The 22,493-nt window shown below is 41.7% G+C and overlaps 1 protein-coding gene across 2 annotated transcripts in view; it reads left to right on the forward strand.

The window, feature by feature from the left end:
• The window catches only part of ASH1L (ASH1 like histone lysine methyltransferase), a 162,366-nt gene that overhangs the window by 58,099 nt on the left and 81,774 nt on the right, over window positions 1-22,493 (forward strand). For both annotated transcript variants that reach the window (XM_032767134.2, XM_032767135.2), the window contains exon 4: window positions 20,023-20,124. In XM_032767134.2, the coding sequence (XP_032623025.1) occupies window positions 20,023-20,124 (102 nt within the window). The remainder of the gene's footprint in view (window positions 1-20,022; window positions 20,125-22,493) is intronic.

A 22,493-nucleotide genomic window follows, 5' to 3' on the forward strand; every position in this document is an offset into this window, starting at 1 on the left:
GGAATTTTTTTTGTCAGTGGGAGAGCTGTCTCCCGCCGACAAAGAGCGACTACACTGCGCATCTTTTAGCGGTATGGCTGTAGCAGCACAGCTGTATTGCTAAAAGATGCATAGTGTAGACATAGCCTTAAATTGTAAACTCTTTGGGACAGGGACTTTCCTTTGGTCAAATGTTTATAGTGCTTACTACAGTGCAGCCTAGATGCCTGATTGGGGTCGCTAGACCCTACTGCAAAATAACAACAGTAATATGGTGGTGATGCATGAGCCAGGAAGAATACATCTTAATATTACTATTCCAGGTTGGTTTACATAACTGAGAAGTTATCTAACTATCTTTTTATTTATAACTTGAGCAAAGTTGAAGTGAAAGCTAACATGAGACAATAAACAGAGAATCATGTGATGGCATTTTTACTGAATTACAGTTCAGAATATACATACACTCTATAATTTTCAAACCTGTTTACAATGGTCGTGTAGCTGTGTTGGTCCCAGGATATGAGAGACACAAGGTAGGTGAGGTGATATCTTTTTTTGGCCCAACTTTTGTTGGTGGAAGATACTAATTTTCAAACTACACAGAGTTCTTCAGGTTTGGGGGAAAAATCAGAATGTCTGAGCTAAATACAAGTTGAGACAGATAGTTAAGCATAAGTGGTAACACATTGTAGGAGGTCACTTGAGATGGTGTGGCAATAAGGGTTAGATTGTTATGCAAAAGAGATTTGAAGTGAGCCAGTAAGGGATAATAGGCAGGTGTGTGTTACAGATCATTGTAATGAGCCATGAAACCAGGGTCCCCATTAAGTCCGTGGTTTTTAGTGTCCAGCAGCATTATGAACTTAGGTTCCCAGAGTTGGATTTTGAAGGGGGTGTTGTGCAGGCTTGCTTTGAGGGTGAATGTGAATATTGAAAGATCAGATATGGAGTGATCACTTTGAGAAAAGTTTTTGTCTACAGATGATATTTTCTGGCTTATTATCTGTCCCTTTCCTAATGGTTCCTAACATTTTAGCATTTTTGACTGCCACTGCACATTGAGAGGATGTTTTCAGAGAACTATCCACAATAACTTCAAAATCTCTCTTAAGTGGTAACTGCTAATTTAGACCCCATCATTTTGTATGTATAGTTGGGATTATTTTTTCAAATGTCCATTGCTTTGCATTTATTAACATTGAATTTCTTCTGCCATTTTGTTGTCTAATCATCCAGTTTTGACAGTCAGCTTTAGACTTAATTATTTTGAGTAATTTGTATTGTCTGCAAACTTTGCCACCTCACTGTTTACCTCTTTTTCCAGATTATTTATGAATATATTGAAGAGCACAGGTCCCAGTACAGAGCCTTGGGGAAACATCGCTATTTACCATTTTCCACTATGGAAAACTGACCATTTATTCTTAACTTTTGTTTCCTATCTTTTAACCAGTTACTGATCCATGAGAGGACCTTTCCTCTCACCCCATGACTGCCTACTTTGCTTAAGAGCCTTTGGTGTAGGACCTTGTCAAAGACTTTCTGAAAGTCCAAGTACACTGTGTCGACTGGATCACCGTTGTCCACATGTTTCTTGATCCTCTCAAATAATTTTAATAGGTCGGTGAGTTAATGTAGGTGAGGTGATTGGCGATCACAGAATCATAGACTATCAAGATTGGAAGGGACCTCAGGAGGTCATCTAGTCCAATGTAGTGATGTAGATGTAGTGATATAGATGCACACCCATAAACAGATTGGATGGACCACATTTGATGGTAAAGCAGTGGTCAGTATATATGTTTGTTGACCACATGTCTGTAAATTTAACTTGTAAAGAAGATAACCTCAAGCTAAACTTCTTCTTATCTCTAATCTGGAGAAAATGTAGAAGCACAAAAACAAGATATATCTCATCTTCAGGTGCTGGAGTAGAAAGCACCTTGTTTTCCAGTACTGGACAGAAAACAGAGACAGTTAAATTAGCTAGAGCAACTTTTCAAGTTTTCCAACAAGAAACTACTGCAACAGACATTCTTTTAAGTTGCTTGTAAACATCAAAAGCTGCCAAGGGCTCCAGTGTGTTCTAAACTTCTGTCTTTAAGGTGAAAATGGAAAACTAATTAAACAAAGGATCCATTTGATTGGTCTCTCCAGAATCCAGGATCCACTTAAAGCTACAACCATCGCTAATCAGCTCCTTGAAAATTAAATGATCACAGCTTTAGATGTAGCAATAAAGACCATTATAAATAGTGTAAGTAATTGGGCTCTTACGGGACAATTATGAACTGATGTATTGAAAGAGATTCCCTCTTGAAGGACTCCTGGAGGATGCAGTTAGGCCCAAGTAGCATATAGTCAGCCTGAAATATTGCCTATGGGCAGGAAGTGGCAAATTAGATTGCTCATAACTTAGTTAAATATTTACTACACAAGTGTATATATATATAACACATGTTGGGATAGTGACATTAAGGTTTTTTAAAATTGTCAGTGGGACAATTTCTTTTATACTTCCTCCTGTAAAAGACAGTGGCCTTAGTTATCATGAGTGAAATGATATAGGTCTCCCTGGAAGTGAAAAACTATATTAGTTAATATATGTGATTATATTATATATCTAATTATGTATATTAAAGCTATATTAGTTTTTAAAAACTTATTTTAATGACTTCATAACTTTTCTATACATAAAAATATCATAACTTCAAAATCAGATATATCTTGCCCTTCGAGAGCTATAAAAGTGTTGTGTCCCCCACTGGAATGGGAAGGTTTTCATTTTTCCAGTGATATAAAGCTCTAATTTCTAGCTTTGCTAGGACAGAAATATTAGCTCTTATACCTGTCACAACTTCAGGACAGAATATTGTCCATTATGAGACTTGGGAGGGTGGAGTGGGGATTCCACATTTGGAAGGGAAAAAACTAGTCATTTGTTTGGCAGGTTGAAATTTTTAAAATGGTGGCTGTTTGAAGCTGCTCAGAAGCTTGGAATGTTAAGAGTAAAGAAAGTTTCTATGCAGTGTTATACACTTCTATACAATTAGTGAAAGAGAGAGTGCACTTAGGAGTCCTGCTTATTTGCACATAAAAGATATGTTGAAAAAGTAATATGTGATCCTTATAATAAAAGACTACATTGTAATACATATGTATGGGGGGCAGAGTTAAGGTTGCACAGGCAGCTTTAATATTGTTGATTCTTGTCTTTTGAATACTGTGCTATGCAGTATAGAAGTGCTTCTTTTTCTTCCTCCAGCAAGGAACAAAATTGTGGTAATTAAAAAAAAAAAAAATGAAAAGGTAGCAAATGGAGTCTTAGGCTAGCAAAAGTCAAAGCTCATTGCATAGATGTGTCTCACCACTGGTTCTTAAGTCATGGAAAGTAATTTTTAAAGAACGGGCAATAGAAACATGACTGTGTGTTTCCTGCCAATGACAGAGGATATTCTTAGTGCTTGCTGGGTTGCTATCTTTTAGAAATTATGTTAGGATTAGCTGTTTGTCTCTGTGTTTGTTTAAAAAGTATATCTGAGTGAATTATATTAGTTGTTTGAAGCATATGTTTGTGTTATGACCCAGTGATCCAATGTAACCCATGGAAAATGCCATATACTATGATGATTGGTAGTGTATTCATGTGTAGTCATAATAATTGTGATTTTCCTATCTCTGTATTTCAGATTATTAAAAATATTTTAGTTACATAAGAACTAAACTTATGTAGCTTTTCCTGCTATTTACGAAGAAAGCTCCAAAATGCTAAGTCATCAAGGGGTTACGGGTAGAAAAGGAGTTGTGGTAGTTAGTGCAGTTTTGGGAATTTCCTGAGGAATTCCATTATGGTGGATGATCTGACTTGGGTTTTATTAGAAACAGTCTAATTAAAGGAAAAGTAGAGACATTTTAGGTTAAAACCTGCTGGTGTAGGCTCTGAATCACCCTCCCTCTTGTAGTGCATATAATTGGTGAGTCAGATGAAATGTATTGCTTTCAGTAAGTGTATTTCCCACAATTGGAACCAGCTGTTTTTATTGTTGAACCAGCTTTTAGCTCAGCATTCAGCTCATTCACGAGAAGTTTCTAGTGCTGCATATCAGCAATGTGAGACAGCACAGGCCTTAAGAACTGCATCTAGGAACAAGTTTCATAATAAAAGCTTTATGAAAAGATCAGTGTCAGTTTCATGTTTGCTTTTACCTTTTTTTACCATCACACGAGTATGATTCTGAAATGCCAAGTATTCATAAAAAGTTCAGATTTGTATACATTTTAGAGACAATAAGGTGGAAGGAAGGGAAAACTTCTGGTATAGTAAAGTGAGTTCAGTTTATTAAAGCAGATGTAAACTATGTGCCATCATGGAGAGAAGATTGAATCAGAGCAGTTAAAATGACTTGTAGGAAGTGCGCGTAATGGTAGGGAATGTCTTTTAAAATTGTTGTAAATGGTCACTGGGGCCAACCACAATATTCTATTTTAAACTGTCCACTCCATAAAGTGTTGTTCCTGGTAGAATAATCTTTTCATCAGTCACACAAGGTTTGTGTCTACCATTTGAAGCTATTAACAGGTGTTTTCATCATTCTGGGATGCTACTGATCCCATAAGTCTTACAGGTTATCTAGTATCAGTGGCATCACAGATGCATGCATTCTGGGGGAAGCAGTAAACCAGGAAGTGTCAGGATTCCACAGAGAATAAAAAAAATTTCAAAAGATAAGTTAAAGCTTTTTGTTATACATTGCATTTCTTTGCAGAAACATTCAGCACGTAAATCCATACTCACTCAAAAATCACCAGTCCTTTGCAGTTCACCTTTAAATGACAAGATTAGTCTGGCTTGGACAGTAAGAGTATGTCTCCACTGCAGTCAGACACCCACAGCTGGCCCATGTTATCTGATTTGGGCTTGTGGGACTTGGGCTACTGATCTGTAAAATTGCAGTGTAAACACTCTGGCTGGAGCCTGGGCTCTTGGACCCTTTGTGGGGTATGCCATACCCTAAGGGTATGTCTACACTGCAGTATAAACGTTAGGGTTAGTAAAACTCAAAAGTTAGCATACCTTGCATTTGTTAATCTAGGATTTGAGTGTCTATACTAATTTGTAACCTCAGATTAGGAGTTGTTGAACCCTGGGTCCCAACTGGGGACTTAGCGTCTACACTGTTTTATGCGGGTCTGAGTCCAACCACCCATATCCCAAACTTCCTAGCACCTTTCCAAAATGGGGCCACTTTATTTCTTTGTTTGTGGTGCAGTGTGTGAAAACTTGACTGTCCACCTAACGTTGACTGTCCAGAGGACAAAGAAAGTGGGATTGTGGGATACTTTTGTTGGACTCCCAGAGCACAAGTCCACACTACTAAGCAATAGGAATTGAATTCTGGATCCTGGCTTGACTCAGTTTTGGACCTTCAGCCCTTGTGGGATCCTTCTATTCTGGGTCCAAGTCCTGGGTTAGCATGATTTGCACACAGAGAGAAGGGAGACTAGGTTTGACCCTGAGTTCAAACCATGGGCTTACATAGACATGCCCTAATTATTCAAAGCCACAGTGTTCTCATTTCAGGGTATGTCTACAGTGCAATTAGAAACCCACAGCTGGCCCATGCCAGCTGACCCGGGCTAAGTAGCTATTTAATTGTGGTGTAGATGTTCAGGTTCAAACTAAGATCAGGCTCTAGGACCCTGCAAAGTGGGAGGGTCCCAGAGCTCAGGCTGCAGCCCAAGCCTGCTCCACAATTAAACTGCCTCTTAGCCTGCGCCCTGTGAGTCGGAGTCAGCTGGCATGGGGGTGTCTAACAGCAGTGTAGACATACCCTTAGTGATATCACTTGTGCATCAGTTCCTAACAGCTGGGAATGCAGTGCAGTAAAGTTATGTAAGTAAGCCAAATAATTGTGTTTTGGGCTATCTTCCAGCAAGACATACATAGTCTCATAGTGTTCCTTGTAAAGAGCCTCTGTAGGGTTACTTTGCATCATAGAAGAGCTAACAGCCCATCTGTTGTCTACTTGATACCTCATTGAAACTAGGATCCAGAAGAATATACTCATCCTTAGAACTCTGGCCTGAGATACTGAGGAAGAGTATATTTATAATGAGGGCCCACAAGCGCCATCCCCTCCTTATTTCCCCATTTTGTTTTCACCTCTCTAAAATAAGATTTTCTCCTAATGTGTCCCAGTCTACTTTCCAATCTCATGACAGTTGGAAGACAAACATGCCCCTCTCAATGAGCAGAAATGGGTTCATACTCTCTACCTGCTTGTACACACCTGCTGGCCTGCCTCTTTACAAAGAGCAAATTCTGGTTTCCTTGTCAGCTTCTTCATGCTGCCAGCTTCTACTTTTGACAGTTGATCTCCCTGCTGTTTGCTTAGGATTTTGGATTTGTCAGAAGAGTGAGGTGCCAATAAGGTAGACCAGGCCAGAGGATACATGAGTACAAGTCTAACTGGGTTTCACAGTGGGCCTGAGACCAGGCCTAGCACCTTTTCATCAACACATTTTCTCCCAGTGTCCTCCCTAATTCCTTAAGAAATTGACATCCAGCTGTGCATTTGATTTGTTAGTTTCCTAAATTGAACAGTCTAGTGACAACTATTGTATTGCTTATATACCTCTTTTTTAAAAGTTCTGAATTCATCTCTTTTCTGGATGTTATTTTAAGACATAATGTTGTTTAGAAAACTCATTTGTTCAGTCTTTGTAGTTTATTAAACATACTCTAATCTCGTTAAGCCATCTTTATGATTAATCTGTTCCTGGAAGAAAACTCTCTGCATCCAAAAGTACTTTCTCTATCTATTCAGCTAAAGGAGAATCTACTTTTTCTATCAGGCTTGTAAGCCATAGTCTGGTGTATAAAACAAACACATGTTCCGTATGGAAGCTGTTCCATACCCCTGATCATTTTTATTGCCCTTCTCTTCACCTTTTCCAATTCTAATATATCTTTTTTGAAATGAGGTTACCAGAACTGCAGGTAATATTCAAGGTATGGTCATACCGTGGATCTTGATAATGGCATTATGGTATTTTCTGTCATCTTATCTATCCCTTTCCTAATGGTTCCTAACATTCAGTTAGCTTTTTTGGCTGTCACTGCACATTGAGCAGATGTTTTCAGAGAATTATCCATGACGATGCCAAGATTTCTTTCTTGAGTGGTAATAGCTAATTTAGATCCCATCATTTTGTATGTATAGTTGCAGTTGTCTCCAGCAGTCATTCTCTTTGTCTGACACTCAAAGAGTCCTATTAACCTGGAAGAACAGGTGGAGAATTACTCTTTCTCTGTCCTTCTGGAGTAGACTCTCTAGTTTCTCTAATGTAGGAATATATAGTTGCAATGTAGAAACATATAGATCTGGTCACTCACAATGCATTTGGGCTGCACAAATTTCCTAAGGAAAGTAGTCTATATTGGGTCACTATCCCAAAGTAGATCTTTCTGTGGTGTCAAATTCAAGTTGGGCTAACATTCTAGCTAATATTCCCCTATAGTTACTAATAGCTCACAAAGACATCTGCTTGACAAAATGACTGACACTTTCCTAAGAAAAAAATTGACTGTTCTTTCCTATTAGCAGTCACATGTATACTCTCTCTGTGCCTAGAATGTTAATAATCACATCATCTTCCCCCACGCACACCTGAGAGATGTAGACATAGGAAAGCAAAAACCCTCAAGTGCCCACTGGCAGCATCTTTTTACAAGGACACCTCTCAGAACAGTCTGAAAATCTTCCCCACAAGCATGATATGCAACTCAGTGGCATATAAAGCTTTATGGCCTTTGCCTTATTGAGGAGAATTAGTAGAGAAGTTTAGCTTAATTTCTCTGCCCTTTACGAGTGGCTAGCCATCTGGAGATACTTCACCTGTAACCTCAAAGAACTTGCTTAATGATGAAGTCCCCTCCTATATCTCCCAAGAAAACCCAGGAACTTCTTCACTCGCAAGCATCCCAGATGTTATACTACAAGTTACTGTGATGATTGAAAACTTTCAGGGGCAAGACAGGAGATACGCATCTAGAAGATGATTTCAGAAAGTAAAAGGTCTCTGACTAAGTTTTGACTCAGTCTCATCTACCAGTTCTTAAGATTCTCTCATCCCCTGTTCCCAAAGATATCAAAGAATCGTGCAGCATTTGAGACACTTGTCTCTCATTTACTTACATAATGGTACTGGTTCCTATCCCTGATATAGGGCATAGTTTTAGAGGTCTGCTGTCTTTATTTGCTTGTAGCCAAATGATCAGGCACTAAGGGGTAGATTCACAAAAGGATGTAGGTGCCTAGCTCCCACTTTAGGTTCCTAAATCCCAGAATCAGGCCCCACTGAGATTCACAAACCCACCCACCCCCAGCTGCTCCCAAGCCTTGTAGATGCCTAAAAAACCCTTGCTGCCTAAGTTTTAGCAGTAAAAATTCCCCTAGGCACCTATGTTTCTGCCTTTGAGCATGCATGGTACAGCCCCATGCCAAGTGTCCAGACATATAAGCCCCAGTGCAAAACACGAACTGAGAGAAGATAGGGGGTCCTCTGCCTAACTCAACCTGCAGGCTAGGGAAAGGAGGGGGAAGAGGAGGAGGAGGATGGCCTCCCTCATAACTTTAGCCCAATGGCTAGGATACACATCTGGGATGTGGGAGACCCCTGGGTCAAGTCCCCACTCCACTTGAGAGGGAGTTGTTTTTTTCCCCCAAGATAAATATATAGTGTGTGGATGCTAATATGTTTGAGGGGGCTACTGCAGGAAAGCTAAGTCAAAGACATTTTTTCCCTCTCAGGTTTGCCATTGGAATGTGTCAATACCAGTTTTGGGTTTGGGCTGTACTCTTCAGGCTCACAATGGCACCAAGGGTTTTTACAAAGTTAATGGTGGTCATGGCCATCACCACAAGACAACATGTGCCAGTGGGACTATAGCTGATGACTAAGGCTATGTTTTAGTCACAGGTATTTTTAGTAAAAGTCATGGACTGGTCACGGGCAGTGAATTTTTGTTTACTGTTCATGAAATTTACTATATACCCTTGATTAAAACTTTGGGGGGAGGGGTGTGGCTCGAGGGGATGGCCTTGGGGGCACTACTTGTCCCAGACCTTGGACTATCTGGATCCTCATAGATGCTGCTCAAGGCAAAACTTTTCTTTCTCCGAGAAGATCAAAAATAAAATAAAAGCACCAGAAAAGTCAAAGCCAAGAAATATGGTCTACCGGGGAGGGTCTTCCTTCCTTCCATAGTACTACAGTTTGTGACATCCTGGGTGAAACCATTCAATCTAGACAAAAGAACAAGGAATTAATTTACCTAAAATGTCTACCTCAGGGTAGCAACCTATATGGTGTTCACTTAGCAAATGGGACACATTTTCAGCGGGAATCCCTCCTACACATCAACTTATTGGAAATGACAGCAGTCAGGAGAGTCCAAAGGAAATTTTTTCTTTCCATTTGGTTCCTTAATTCCAAAGAGTTTTTGGAAAGTGGAGGAGAACAGTTATCCTAATGGCTCCAGACTGGCTCTGTATGGAGAACTAGAGACTTTGTCAAAGATATTGACCACTGAAAGGATACAGTTATAGAGCCCAGCCCTGTCTCAAAAAAAGTAACAGGTACTCACTTCAAATTAACTCAAGGAAGGCCTCAGTATTGTCCTCCTTTTACAAAGTATAATGTGCCTTTCCTCTTGGTGTGAGGCCAGAGACATCTTTGACATGTATATTAGCTTTACTGTTGTCAGGACTAGCCCTCTGGACATAGGGCAAGGCCCATCCACTCTGCCGGTCCAGATATAAGCTCTGATCCCAGGCAGAAAATAGATTGACCATCTTCCCCCATTTCCAGATTTTACGGAGCTGTTTTATTTCAGCCCCTGCCTGTGGTTATCATACATTCCCTACAGAGTCATAACATTCTTCTAAACCAGTTTTACTCTCCAGCTGTGGCTAGCAAATTCTTAGATCTCCTAATCCAAGTTCATTAAAGCTCCTGACATCTTCTAGTAGCTGTCAAGTCTGACTAGAGTGCAGGCAGAGGTTCACAGGGACAGATTTTCAAAAGAGCTCAGCACCCAATAGTTCTCATTTGAGGCACCTAAATTAGCAGTGAGATTTCCGAAGGAGCTCAGTTCCCAGTTAGCTACCTTTTTTTCCAATGGAATCTGCTGAATTCTGAACACTTTTGAAAATATGTCTCACAGGCTTTATCTGCTCTTATCTAGTCCTCGTCTCAGATCTGTGCTTTCCTTCCTCCCTATGGTAATCTGTCCCTTGTACACTGGCCAAGAAATTTCCTCTCTATTTTCTGCCCTAACCCAAACAACATAATAGAAATGTGATGGTTTTCCCTAGGCATATATGAAGCCTTCAGTTTGTGTGATTACAAGATTAAGACATGGAGAAAACCTTAACTCTTTTTATGGTAGCAGAATCCTAAGAAAGGTCTTGTAAGTCTCCAGCGGTACTATATTCAGATGGATTTGGTTGTGCATTTCCATGACTTGCAAGATTTCCTATCCATGAAAATTTCTAACCTGCTGTGGCAGCATAGTGGGAGGAGACAAGCAGAGACTTCCAAAACTCTTCCTGATCCTTACTGGCCAGCTGCTTCTTGCGGATTTGGTCATCTAGAGGAGGATCCTCTCTCACTTATTAGTGTCTCAGAACACAGGCAAAAAAAGTCCACAGCGAGAAATTTTTTTAAACATTATTTAGAACCATTTCCTCTCATATTTCTTATACAATCTCTATTGGGTTAGCTGTCAGGTTTTATCCAGTTCTGTCTCCTTGGAACCTATGTCAGTTTGCCCTCTTTTAATTGTGAAGTTTTCCTTTTGTCCTTTCCTGAAGTCTGCAAGAGAGAATTTGGCTGCCATTATGTGATTAAGGTTGTTAGGTTCTATCTGGAGAGCAGTAAGGAGCCAACAAAAAAGTAGATTTTTTTTTTGTCTTCTAACAGTGTCTGACCATATCTGCATGTTACATGTAGATGGATTTACTCCTATATTTGTGAATCTTTTTGGATGTAAGAGCCTGTTCTCAGTTATGGTTGAAACCCATGCCTCCAAATATATTTCTGCTACCTGCTTAAGGGAGTTTCTTTAGATGAGACATTTGTAAGCCAATTTTATATGAAAGTTGCAACACTTCTTACCAAGTATATGGGTACTTTTTTATTAAGTCTTTGACTATAGTTTCTTAGTTCAACTTTACTTCTTTACAGTTATAATTTAGTAATGAATTGCTCACTGAAGACAGTGATTGAGAAAGTGTTTAAGAAGACTCATGGTAAAGAGCATGCTTGGGTACTTTGAGAAAAAAATCTTTAACCTTTCATTGCTGATGATGGACTGTGACAAAGTTCCTTCTCTACCTTGGTGGGTCCTACGCTTATTGGCAGATTTGCTCACCTCACAGATTCACCCTGTGGGTCAGGAAACAGCCCAAAGATTTTCCCGTCTGGTAGAAGCCACAGTCCAGGTCAGTTCCTCCTGTGTTTGATCAGGAGTTGGGAGGTCTGGGGGGAACCCGGGCCCACCCTCTACTCTGGGTTCCAGCCCAGGGCCCTGTGGACCGCAGCTGTGTAGAGTGCCTTCTGGTACAGTTGCGCAATAGCTACAACTCCCTGGGCTACTTCTCCATGGCCTCTTCCCAACACCTTCTTTGTCCTTACCACCAAACCTTCCTCCTGATATCTGATAACGCTTGTACTTCTCAGTGTACTTCCAGCAGTATGCCTACTCACTCTCAGCTTCTTGCACACCTCTTGCTACCAGTTCCTCACATGCACTTCCTCTCCTCTGGCTCCCTGGCTCTCTTTGGCCTGACTGGAGTGAGCCTTTTTATAGCATCAGAGGGGCCTTAATTAGAGTCAGCTAATTAACAGCCTCACCTGACTCTTAGCAGGTTAATTGGAATCAGGTGTTCTTATTAGCCTGGAGCAGCCCCTGCTCAGGTCACTTAGAGAGCAGAAAACTGCTTCTCCAGTGGCCAGTATATCTCCCTTCTTCTACTGTGCTGTTCTCCTCCATCTGTTCACACATCCGGGCAGAGTTACTCTGGGCGGCGTCTGCTGGCTCCCTTCACACCTTTGAGGAGCAGTGGGTGTTGTCCGGGGTTCTCTGCTCGGTGTCCCCATCAGGTTCCCTTCATTTAGCCCTGTGACCTCACTCCCAATCCTGTTTTTTTCATTAGTTGTCCCGTGTATTTATTTGGTATCACAGACCTGTGGATCCTTCCCTTAGGCTGGGGGGAGGTCCTTTAGCAGTGGGCAGGCTTCGGATACAGGACTGCTCTGCTGTTCCCAACTGGCCTGGGTCTATCACAAGACTTACATTATATTATTATTTTTATTATTTATTTTTAATGTAATAGTGCTTAGGAGCGCCACTCATGCAGTTCTGTACAGACACATGACATAAAGACTGTCCGTATCCTGAAGAGCTATCTTGCCTATTAGGCTATATATCTACACTGAAATCAAGAGGTGTCATTGCAGCACATGTAGATACTGATCAGAGCTAGCTTGAGTAACAATAGCAGTGAAATCATGGCAAAACAGGCAGTTACAAAGGCTAGCTCCATCTACCCATAAGTTTGGATACTCACTCTAGACATACCATGTAGCTCAGGTATGTCTACATGTGATGCAGTCACACCTCCCGATTGCACTGTAGACATACCCACAATCTCTCAGTACTACTTGAAGATAACACAGCCACCATTCATAACTGGCATATTGGCTTTACTGTGGCAACATAAGATTAATCTCCATTTTCTATATTATTACAAATCTAGTAATGCAAACAGTGTGTGGGTGAAATCTTGGCCACATTTAAGTCAATGGCAAAACTCTCATTGACTTCAATAGGACCAGGATTTCACTCTATATTTAATTGCCTAAAGTAATTCTTATTTGTAATAAGGTCCTCAGATCCATGGCTTCGTGTGCTCTATTCTGTGCAGCCTTGGAGGCAAATCAGACCTGCCATTCATAGGCAGGGAAGGTATGGCTCCATCTCTGAGAAACCCTCCAGATTTCATCTCCCTTTCCAGCTACCAGCAGACAGACCTGCTCCTCCCTGTTGCAGTGCATATGTGAAGAAGAAGAAGAAAGAGGAAAAAAGCTTAAAATCTCTAGGCTTATAGGGGTTTGCTTTTATTGGCAGAGAGGATTCCCTTTCTCCTCATTTGCTGGGACCTTCCATGCTCCCTGCTCACCCACAGCAAGTGAAGCATGGCAGAGAAGGCTGAGAAGGGAGAACTAGATTTTTCCTGAACCTTCTCTGCTAATTAAATACCTGCATAGAGATCTGTGCCTGTTCTTTGAAGACCAAGGTCTGTCTCAGGTGCTCAGACAGGGGTAGGGTTTCCAGCAGCCTCCTCCTCTGAGCAGGAGAACTCCCAGGAAGCAGTGGCAGTACCTCAGCAGCAGCAAAGTCCCCCAGGCCTGGCACAGGTAACAGCAGCAGTCAGACTTGGGATCAGCAAGCAGTGCTGGCAGCTGCTCCCCATGTAGACCCACAGTAGCAGAAGGCAAAGGAAGCTTCCTCTCAGCCACTGGAGCCCACATTCACAGCCCCATCTGTTGACCTTGAAGCAGCTGCCCAGTCCCACCCCATGCTTCTACAATGGCAGGGAGCTACTGTACTGTCAAAGATTCACAGACAGAATAAGAAGAGACTAGTAAGGGACCCTTGGACCCAACTCCTTCCTCCATTCTATAGCATGCCCACTGCCCAACCCTGCAGTGGCTCAGGGTTACACCCTGACAGCAATGTCAGCCCAGAGAAGTCTTCGAGTGCCGCAAATGGGTCAAGGACACCCTTTGAATGTCCAGGGTTGAAGCCTGGTGGCTTTGTAGTGGCCACCTTGGGTGGGCTCAACCTATCTCTAGGCCATATCCAGGAATCTCCCTTAAACAGAGCCTGAGACCTGGGAAGTTGCCTTTTGGACCCAATCCAGCACAAAACTCCCGTTTCTCAGGGCAAGAAAGCCATTCAAAAGAATAATCACAAGGCCCTGCTCCCTTCCAGGGAACATCAGTTTGAAATTTCTCTCCCTCTTGAGGAGGAGGATGATCAAGGGGAGTTGTAAGAAAGAGGTCTCAGATGTTCACACCAGTCTAGACAACCTAACATAAAGTGCACGCACGCACACATGCACAGAAGAGCCCCTAATTCTCTTCATCTACTGAAAAGTCTGATTTAGGGGATTCCTCTAGGAGGCACTCTAGAGGCAAAAAGTGGAGTCTGTTTCCCTCAAACTGCATAAGTCTGTGTAGTGCAGCCAGTCTGATAATCCTCAGCACCGTGCTCCCTTGCTCACCTTCATGGAGTGCAGCAGGGCAGATAATCCTCTGTGTCTGGTTCCATTGTTCACTCTCATGGAGGGCAGCAGGGCAAAAATCCTCAGCAACTTGTTCTCCTGTTCAGCTTCATGGACTGTGACAGGGCAAATATTCTTCAGTACCTAGTTCTCCTGCTCACCTTCATGGGGTGCAGCCCAGGGTAATCCCACCAACATTTAGCTCCCCTGCTCTCCTTCATAAAGTGCAGCATGGCAAATCAATGCAAAAAAGACCAAGCCAAAGACATATTCTGTTTCCTCTAGGCATTCGTACACACAACCCCACAAAGGAAGTTCTCCCTGCTTAGGGGAGGAAGACCAATACATCAGATCACATAACACATCCATCAGATCAATTCATAAAATACTGGGGGGGAACCCTACACAAAGAATAGACTTTCAGGGAAAGTGTATTCTGAACTACATTTATCTCTGCAGGTGTCTTAGACAGGCTATAGCTATATATCTCTGGTCATGCACCCTGTGAATGTGTAATAGGAGAATAAGGATTTCTTGTCAGACCTAAAAACTGGAAAAGCATTGGGCTGTTGTCTTCAGCTGCCACTGCAGGTCGCCATATCTTAAATATTGGATTGTCATTTTCAGCTGTTGCTGTGGATCACCAGGTCCTAATGTACTAGTTATTGCTCTTTTCCCACCATATCTTCTATCCCACATGTCCCCTGGACTTCATTCTGTGAAGCCAGAAGGTTCCTCAGTATGCATCAGTCAAAATTTATCCTGGTGTCACTACCAAAGATATATGTGCCCTTTCCCCTGATGGTCAAGTACTCATAATTTCTAACTGGGAAAAATTTTTACCTGAAAGAGGGACCTCCTCCCTATACAGGCCCTTTGAAGGCAGCCAGGTCAAGGCAGGCATAATTTCAGCCTCCTTCAGGCATAAACACTATCAAGGGCATCTGTCCAGAAAGAATAAATATATAAACAAAAGAGAACTGTTATCTAACACCCTAAGGCAGGGGTGGGCAAACTATGGCTTGCGGGCGACATCTGACCCGCCAGCCGATTTAATCTGGCCCTCGAGCTCCTTCTGGGAAGCAGGGTGTGGGGCTTGCCCCACTCCCACACTCCAGCTGGGGAGCGAGGTCGGGGGCCGCTCCGCGCAGCTTCTGGAAGCAGCAGCATGCCCCCCTTTGACTCCTACATTTAGGGTCAGCCAGGAGGCCTCAAGCACTGCTCCCACCCCAAGTGCTGCCCCCGCAACTACAATTGGCCGAGAGCTGCAGCCAATGGGAGCTGTAGGGGCAGCGCTTGGGGTGGGGGCAGCACACAGAGCTCCTTGGTTGACCTTAAACGTACGAGCTGGAGAGGGCACTTGCTGCTACTTCCAGGAGCTGCTTGAGGTAAGTGTCACCCAGAGCCTGCATCCCTGAGCCCCAATCCCCTGCCCCAGCCCCACCATACAATTTTCATACCCAGATGTGGCCCTCAGGCCAAAAAGTTTGCCCTCCCCTACCGTAAGAGTATGTCTACACTGCAAAAAAAAGAAAAAGAAAAAACCCTGTGGTAGTGTGTATCAGAGGCCAGGTCAACTGACTTGGGCTCCCGAGGTTTGCATTACCGGGCTACAAACAATGTGTAGACATTCCAGCTTGGTTTGGAGCTTAAGCTTTGAGGCCCACTCCACTTGCCGGTTTCAGAACCCCAGCCCAAGCGGGAACATCTGCAGTGCTGGTTTTAGCCCCATTGTGCAAGCCCAAGTCAGTTGACCTAGGCTCTGAGATTCGCTGATGATGATTTTGCTGTGCAGATATACCCTGTGTGCCCTGCAGTGCTAACACTGATGGACAGTATGGCAAGTGTGATCTCTGTCAACCAATTAAAACATTTGCACAGCCTAGGAGGTTTTGCCTGAGAAGTAGTCAGGGCATACAGACAGCCATCCTACATCTCCTGCAAATGGGAGCAATTGAACCTGTTCCCATCTCTTCAAAAGAAAAAAGGCCTTATTCCATATTGTTCCTCATTTAAAAAAAAAAAATCTGAAGGCTACACAGCACTTCTCAATGTCAGGTATCTCCACAGATTGAAAAATAAATAAATTCAAGATGGAGACTTTAAAATCCAGACTAACTGCCGTCCACAGAGGGAACTGCATGATATCTGTAGATTTGAAGGATGCCTATCTGAATGTCTGTGAGACTCAATTTGTCAAGTCTCACAGATGCTGCTTCACCTTTGCTCTCAGAGCACCACATTACCGATACAAGTCCTTGCCATTTGGTTTGGCAACAGCACTGCAAGTGTTTGCAAAAATGCTGCTAAGTGTTAATACCACCCATCAGAAAGGATGGGTTCCAGTCTACCCCTTTCCGGGTGACCTTCTTTTCTGAGCCTCAGTCAGTCAGTAAGTCATGGATTATACTATCAAAGGAATAAGGGCTGCAGAGCCGTGGTTTTATGAGAGTCAGTCTGCAGTCTCAGCATATTCACAGTCTGAGTGGGAACAGTAACTGTCCTCTACAAATTGCAGGAAACAAATGAGAAGCAGACCCATTTTATTAAAATGGTCAGCCTCTCAAGGGGAGAGTATCCATTCATATGTTTCTGTCTCTTCTGGGATTAGTGATCTCCTATGTGGATATTCTTAGTGCATCAGTGCTCACATGAGGCCACTACAGAACTTCATCTTATCCCTCCCTCAACTGTCTCTTATCCACTGCTCAACTAAGGTATATCATGCCAGGAGAATTCTCAGGTCATTCATGAAGGGACAGAGATTGTACAGGGAATCTAATCCAGACAATAGCACAAGCATACCATAAACTGAGGAGAGCTCAGGGCAATCCAGTATAGTCTCAAGGCTCTGCTCCCATCTCTGGACTTACCTCAAGTGCTGATAAAGATAGACAACAGCTCAGCTGTATCATGCATCAACAGATTAAGGGAACAAGGTCTACTCTCCTGTGAAGAGAAACTCACCTCCTGATGACTTGGGCAAAGGAGAATCTGCAGTCAATTCACTCTTTTCTTATCCAAGGCAAAATTGAATGCTACAGCCAACTAGCTCAAGAAGCAAAGGCTAGAACAGCTGGAATGAAAACTACACCTTAGAGGTGTTTCATCTCCTGGTATAAAAATTGTACTCTCTCGGCAATAGATATGTTTGCCCCCCACCTGAATTGCATGGTTTCAGAGTTATTCTCTTAACTGGTGAGATCACAGACCCAATGTAACAAATGCCTTGTTGCAAAGATGGCCAAAAGGGACTCTTACATGCCTTCCCTCCCTTTTTCTGTCCTCCTCAGAATTCCACAGATCAGGAGTGAAGCAGCACTGGTAATTCTGTTATCCCTATTCTGGCCAAGGAGGCCTTGGTTCTTTTATCCTCTTCACAGGGTACAGAGATCACTCATCTACCTTCCATCTAGAAAAGAGATGATATTACAAGAGCCAGTCAAAATCCAGACAGTCTGAGACTAGCTGTATGGTTCTTGGACAGAGCCTCTTAAGTCAGAGGTAACTCGGAGAGATAATATCCACAATTTTAGCTTCCAGAAATAAATCTACTCAGTGTATTCAAGGGCCTGGTTGAGCTTTAACTGTTGGTCCCAGGTCAAAGGTCTGACCTCTCCTCACCCACTCTCACCTGTATTGGTACCACAGATTCTCACATATCTTCAGAATTGACTAAGGTTAGGCCTGGCAGTTCAAACACAAAGATCAAGTTGCTGTTTTATCTAGTATCCCCCATGCAGTAGACAACTCGTGAATTTTCATCATACCCAGTTATCCAGCATTTTTCTTATGAGGGCATCATCTCACTACATCCTCCTGATGTGCATAAAGTTATTTTATGGGATCATACCTGGTTCTTAATGTTGTCATAGGGCCTCATTTGAACCATTAGTGAAGGTGTCTAATTACTTTTTAACCATTTAAAATGGTTTTGTTTCATGAGAATTACATCTGTTTGCAGGGTGTTTGAGTTAGGAGCTCTTTTCCTGGAACTTCATTACTGCATGTTCTATAAGGCTAAAGTGATCCTCAGAACCAACCCTGTCTTCATAATCAAGATAAACTCCAAGCTCCCTAGAGCAGGAAATTGTTCTTCCCTCTTTCTGTCAAGTTCTGTCACGCTCCAAAGAGGAATTGTGACATACTTTGGATGTCTGCAGAGATCTCAAAGTATATATTCACTACAGAGAACAGGTCAGAATGGCAAACACTTTTTTTGTGCTTTATTATCCACTGTTTAGAGGGAAAGAAGGCTTCAAAATCCTCCCTTCCAGGTGGCTGAGATGTTGTATCTCAGAGGCGTACAAGTCAAAAAGCCTAATTGCATTTTCCAATATCAGAGTTCACTGCCTCAGAGCCAAGGCAGCTTCATGGGCAGAAAGACCATGTGCCCCGTACAAGAAAATCTGTAAACCAGCCACCTGGTCATCTGTTCATGCCACCTTTAAAATTCTACGAGTCGAACATCCAGTCATCATTTGGTGCTGCCTTCAGTAGACGGTGCTCTTCACTGTAGCATCCTTGTAACTGGTTGGAAAAGGTTATCCCCTTTCACCTCTGTGCATATCTGTATATAGTTCCCTTTCTGAGTGAACACTGCTATAAAATCCCAATGTCATGGATCTGGGGATCTCATTACATATAAGAAAAGGAAAATGTATCCATGTCTTACCTGAAAACTACTTTTCCGAAAATAATGAGGTCCACAGATTCAATCCGCACTAAATGGGGTGTTAAGTGGGAAAAGATACTGACTTATTATTTGGCACTCAAAGTTTATTAATTTAATTCCTTGCTCTGCAGAATTCCTTGTTCTGTTTAGGCTTAATGACTCATCTTCCTTACTGATACAGAGCGCTTCATTTTTCCTAGGCTGTGGAAATGTCTCAACTGACGGTTTCTCGGAGGTTGCCCTGCCCTGCCACACCTGCCCTGCCTCTGATTGACAGGGTTGGTCTGCCTCCAAGGCTGCATAGAGCAGCGTACCCAATGTCCTCGGTCCGTGGCCCCCATTATTCCAAGAAAGGAAATATTCAGCTAAGACGTGGATAAAATTTGTTAAATATTTCACAGTCTCATGCAGGCAGCTCATTTATGTACGTTAGAACTGTAATATGGGTTAGATTATTATTACATATTATTTTTGTAGATTAAATGCCAATTTTCTGTGTGGTTCTCTACCCAGCCTCCTCTTGTGCTTGTGCATATAATGCATTGCACTTTGCAGATACAGATAGCTCCACTTACACTTTAAACATACAAACCCTTGTATGTACCCAGAGATGCAAGAATTCTTCTAATCTTGTTTACTTTCCTGCAAAGTGAGGTGTTGGGGGAGTGTGTATACTGTTGCTGATGTACAACTATGAGTTTAAAAGTCTTTAATCTGAATTACATATAGTAAAAGTTAGTTTAATCTGAAATACATATAGTAAAAGTTAGTTTCAATATAAAACAGACCCCTCTATCTAGGAGGGTAGTGTTTATGATTGTCACTAACCATGGGACCTGAGAAACTCTGCCTTTCCCCACTTGCATGCCCCATACAAACAAGTGTTATTTCTGGTAAAAATTGTTATCCTGCTTTAAACATTTGACATCTGGAATGTGTTTCATTGGCATTTCTAATTTTAGGTTAATTTAAGTTCTCTTGGGCTTTTGTTTTCCCTCCTCTGCTTTTCAGGCACCCTGCCAGCACAGGACAAGCCCTCTCAGAGACAGCCAGAGAGCACAAATTGCAGCCCTTCCAGAAAGAGATCTACTTCTGAGAGCACGTCTTCTACAGGCAAGTAACATTTGTTCTTCACCAAGGTTGTCAGGATAGATACTATGCTGAGGGTTGAACTACAATAGACAGGGAAGGCAGCAGTACGAGAGGAGACCTTACAGCAGTAGTGCCTCAGCACACAGATGCTGGGCTCCCCCACCCCAATAGATGCTTTCAGTTGTGTCTCATGCCCTTTCTTAAAGCAGGGGTGACTTCTACACTTAATGTTGCAAAACAGTTTCTATTGTAGCCCTTGCTTTTGATTGGGCCGTTCCTCTGAGATACTGTCATCTTTGGGTCTGGAATTGGCCATACCTGTTCTCTGTAAACAGGCTATTTCCTTTAAAAAAAAAAAAATTAAAAAATGAAGGGAAAAAAGGGGGCAGAACAAGATCGGCCATTATTAGTGAAAGAAGAGAGGAAAAAGTGCATTTTCCTTTTCCAAACATAAGGATAGGGTGACCAGACAGCAAATGTGAAAAATCGGGACAGGATGGGAGGTAATAGGAGCCTGTATGAGAAAAAGACCCAAAAATCGGGACTGTCCCTGTAAAATCGGAACATCTGGTCACCCTACATAAGGATGACACAAAGACTTGACAGTTCTCTCTCATCTCTATGTATACTTTCCCTCTAATGTGGTGACTACAGAATAGTTCAGTAACATTTCTCCTGGAAGACACCAGTGAAGAATAATTCTGCTTATTGAAGTAAGGGGTACTGGAAAGTTTAATAAATCATGAGCAATGATGCAGCCTCAATCATCCTCTTCTCTGACCAACCATTGATCCACTCTCCTATGTGCGTAAAGTGCCCAGTCAAAATCTATAAAGTTACCACCCCTTCTTCAAAGCTCACCACCTGAAGAGTGCATACAGAAAACAGCAACGTGATAATATCTTGGCAGATGGCAAGGTGTGATCATTGCTACAGAATGACTAAGAACTGTGCACATCCTAATATATTTGTTACCTTGTCTCCCTGTTACCCTGGCTTGTTTGTCTCACCCACTTGTCACTTCTTGTGTTTTATATTATAAATAGGCTAGGGAGGGTTAGATTTTTATTGGTAAATGTCAATTTGAGTGTACACACACACAAACCAACAACAAAAAATATTTCCACTGATATTAATCAAAATGTGCAGATAGGCAAAGTAAGAAAAATACTTCATGAGAACTTGAGATTTTTAGTTAAGGATATTTACTTTGTCAATGTCATATGTCAACATATACAATTTGTCATTAATGATTATAAAGCTTTAAGGTTTTGAATCTCAGTGTTTTTTGTTATTAAATAACTATTATCTGATTCCCCTCCCCAATTTTCCACAACTGTGAAAATTTAAATAGATAAAAATAAAAAAAGCTTAAAAATAAACATTGATATTATCCATTGAAATTATAAAAAAATAAAAATAGAATTCTGCCAAGCCTCATAATAAGTTCTTTGGGTAGTGTACTATCATTTATTGTATGCTTGTATAGTGCCTATCACAATGACTATATTTGTTAAAAAATGAATATAATTGTTAAAAAATACAATGGTGAGCACCTTGAAAATCCAAAAACAGATTGTTAGTATGTAATTAGATAAGTAGTATGGCTGTTTTTTGCTGTGTAAATTGGATTCAAGTGCACTTATGTAAACTGGTAGCATGGCCATATGCAGTTGATTGGCAGCATTCATTATCTGTTACAACATAAATTGGATTGGTGGCACAGCCACCAGTCATTGCAGAAATTGTTGTTCATTTTTATCATTTCCAAGGGTCCACGAGGTGCCAAGATTGCTCAGATCCTTAATTTAAACAGCTAAACTTAAAGTTGTTTTCTTTTTTAGCATATTCCTATGCAGAGCGAAGATGTCCCGTTTGACTGACTGACTTACTTTTTACATGTTCATTTTAAAGAGACAATTAAAAACAGTTAATTTAACCCACTGGCACAAGTCTGTGTGCAGGAAGACATTGGAAATTCAGGATGTCTCTTGTTAAAGAAGAGTGCAAATAGAAAACTGAATGGCAAATTTATCATCATCATAGAGATGAAGCTGTTAGAACTTCTGATGTGACCATTTGTCTTTAAATTCTTTATTGATTGTGAGCACATTGTGTATTTCAGTGTTTTTGTCATAAAAAGCATCTTTGTTACCAAGTGCTCTAGGCATGCATGACCAGTGCTGCAGCTGTCATTGAGATCATACATTTTGTCTGATCCTTTTTGGATTAGTTTCAAAAGAGGAACACCAGTTCAAGGACAGGCCATCAAATGACACATCTGAAAATGTGTTGTGTTGTATAGTTTGATTATCTTCAGTTAGTGCAGCTGTTTACATAGCTAAGTTTACTAAACAGATGGTGTGCCTATAAGGAATCCCAGAGGCATT

The sequence above is a fragment of the Chelonoidis abingdonii genome, chromosome 11 (genome assembly GCF_003597395.2).
Source record: "Chelonoidis abingdonii isolate Lonesome George chromosome 11, CheloAbing_2.0, whole genome shotgun sequence".
Taxonomy (NCBI): domain Eukaryota; kingdom Metazoa; phylum Chordata; order Testudines; family Testudinidae; genus Chelonoidis; species Chelonoidis abingdonii.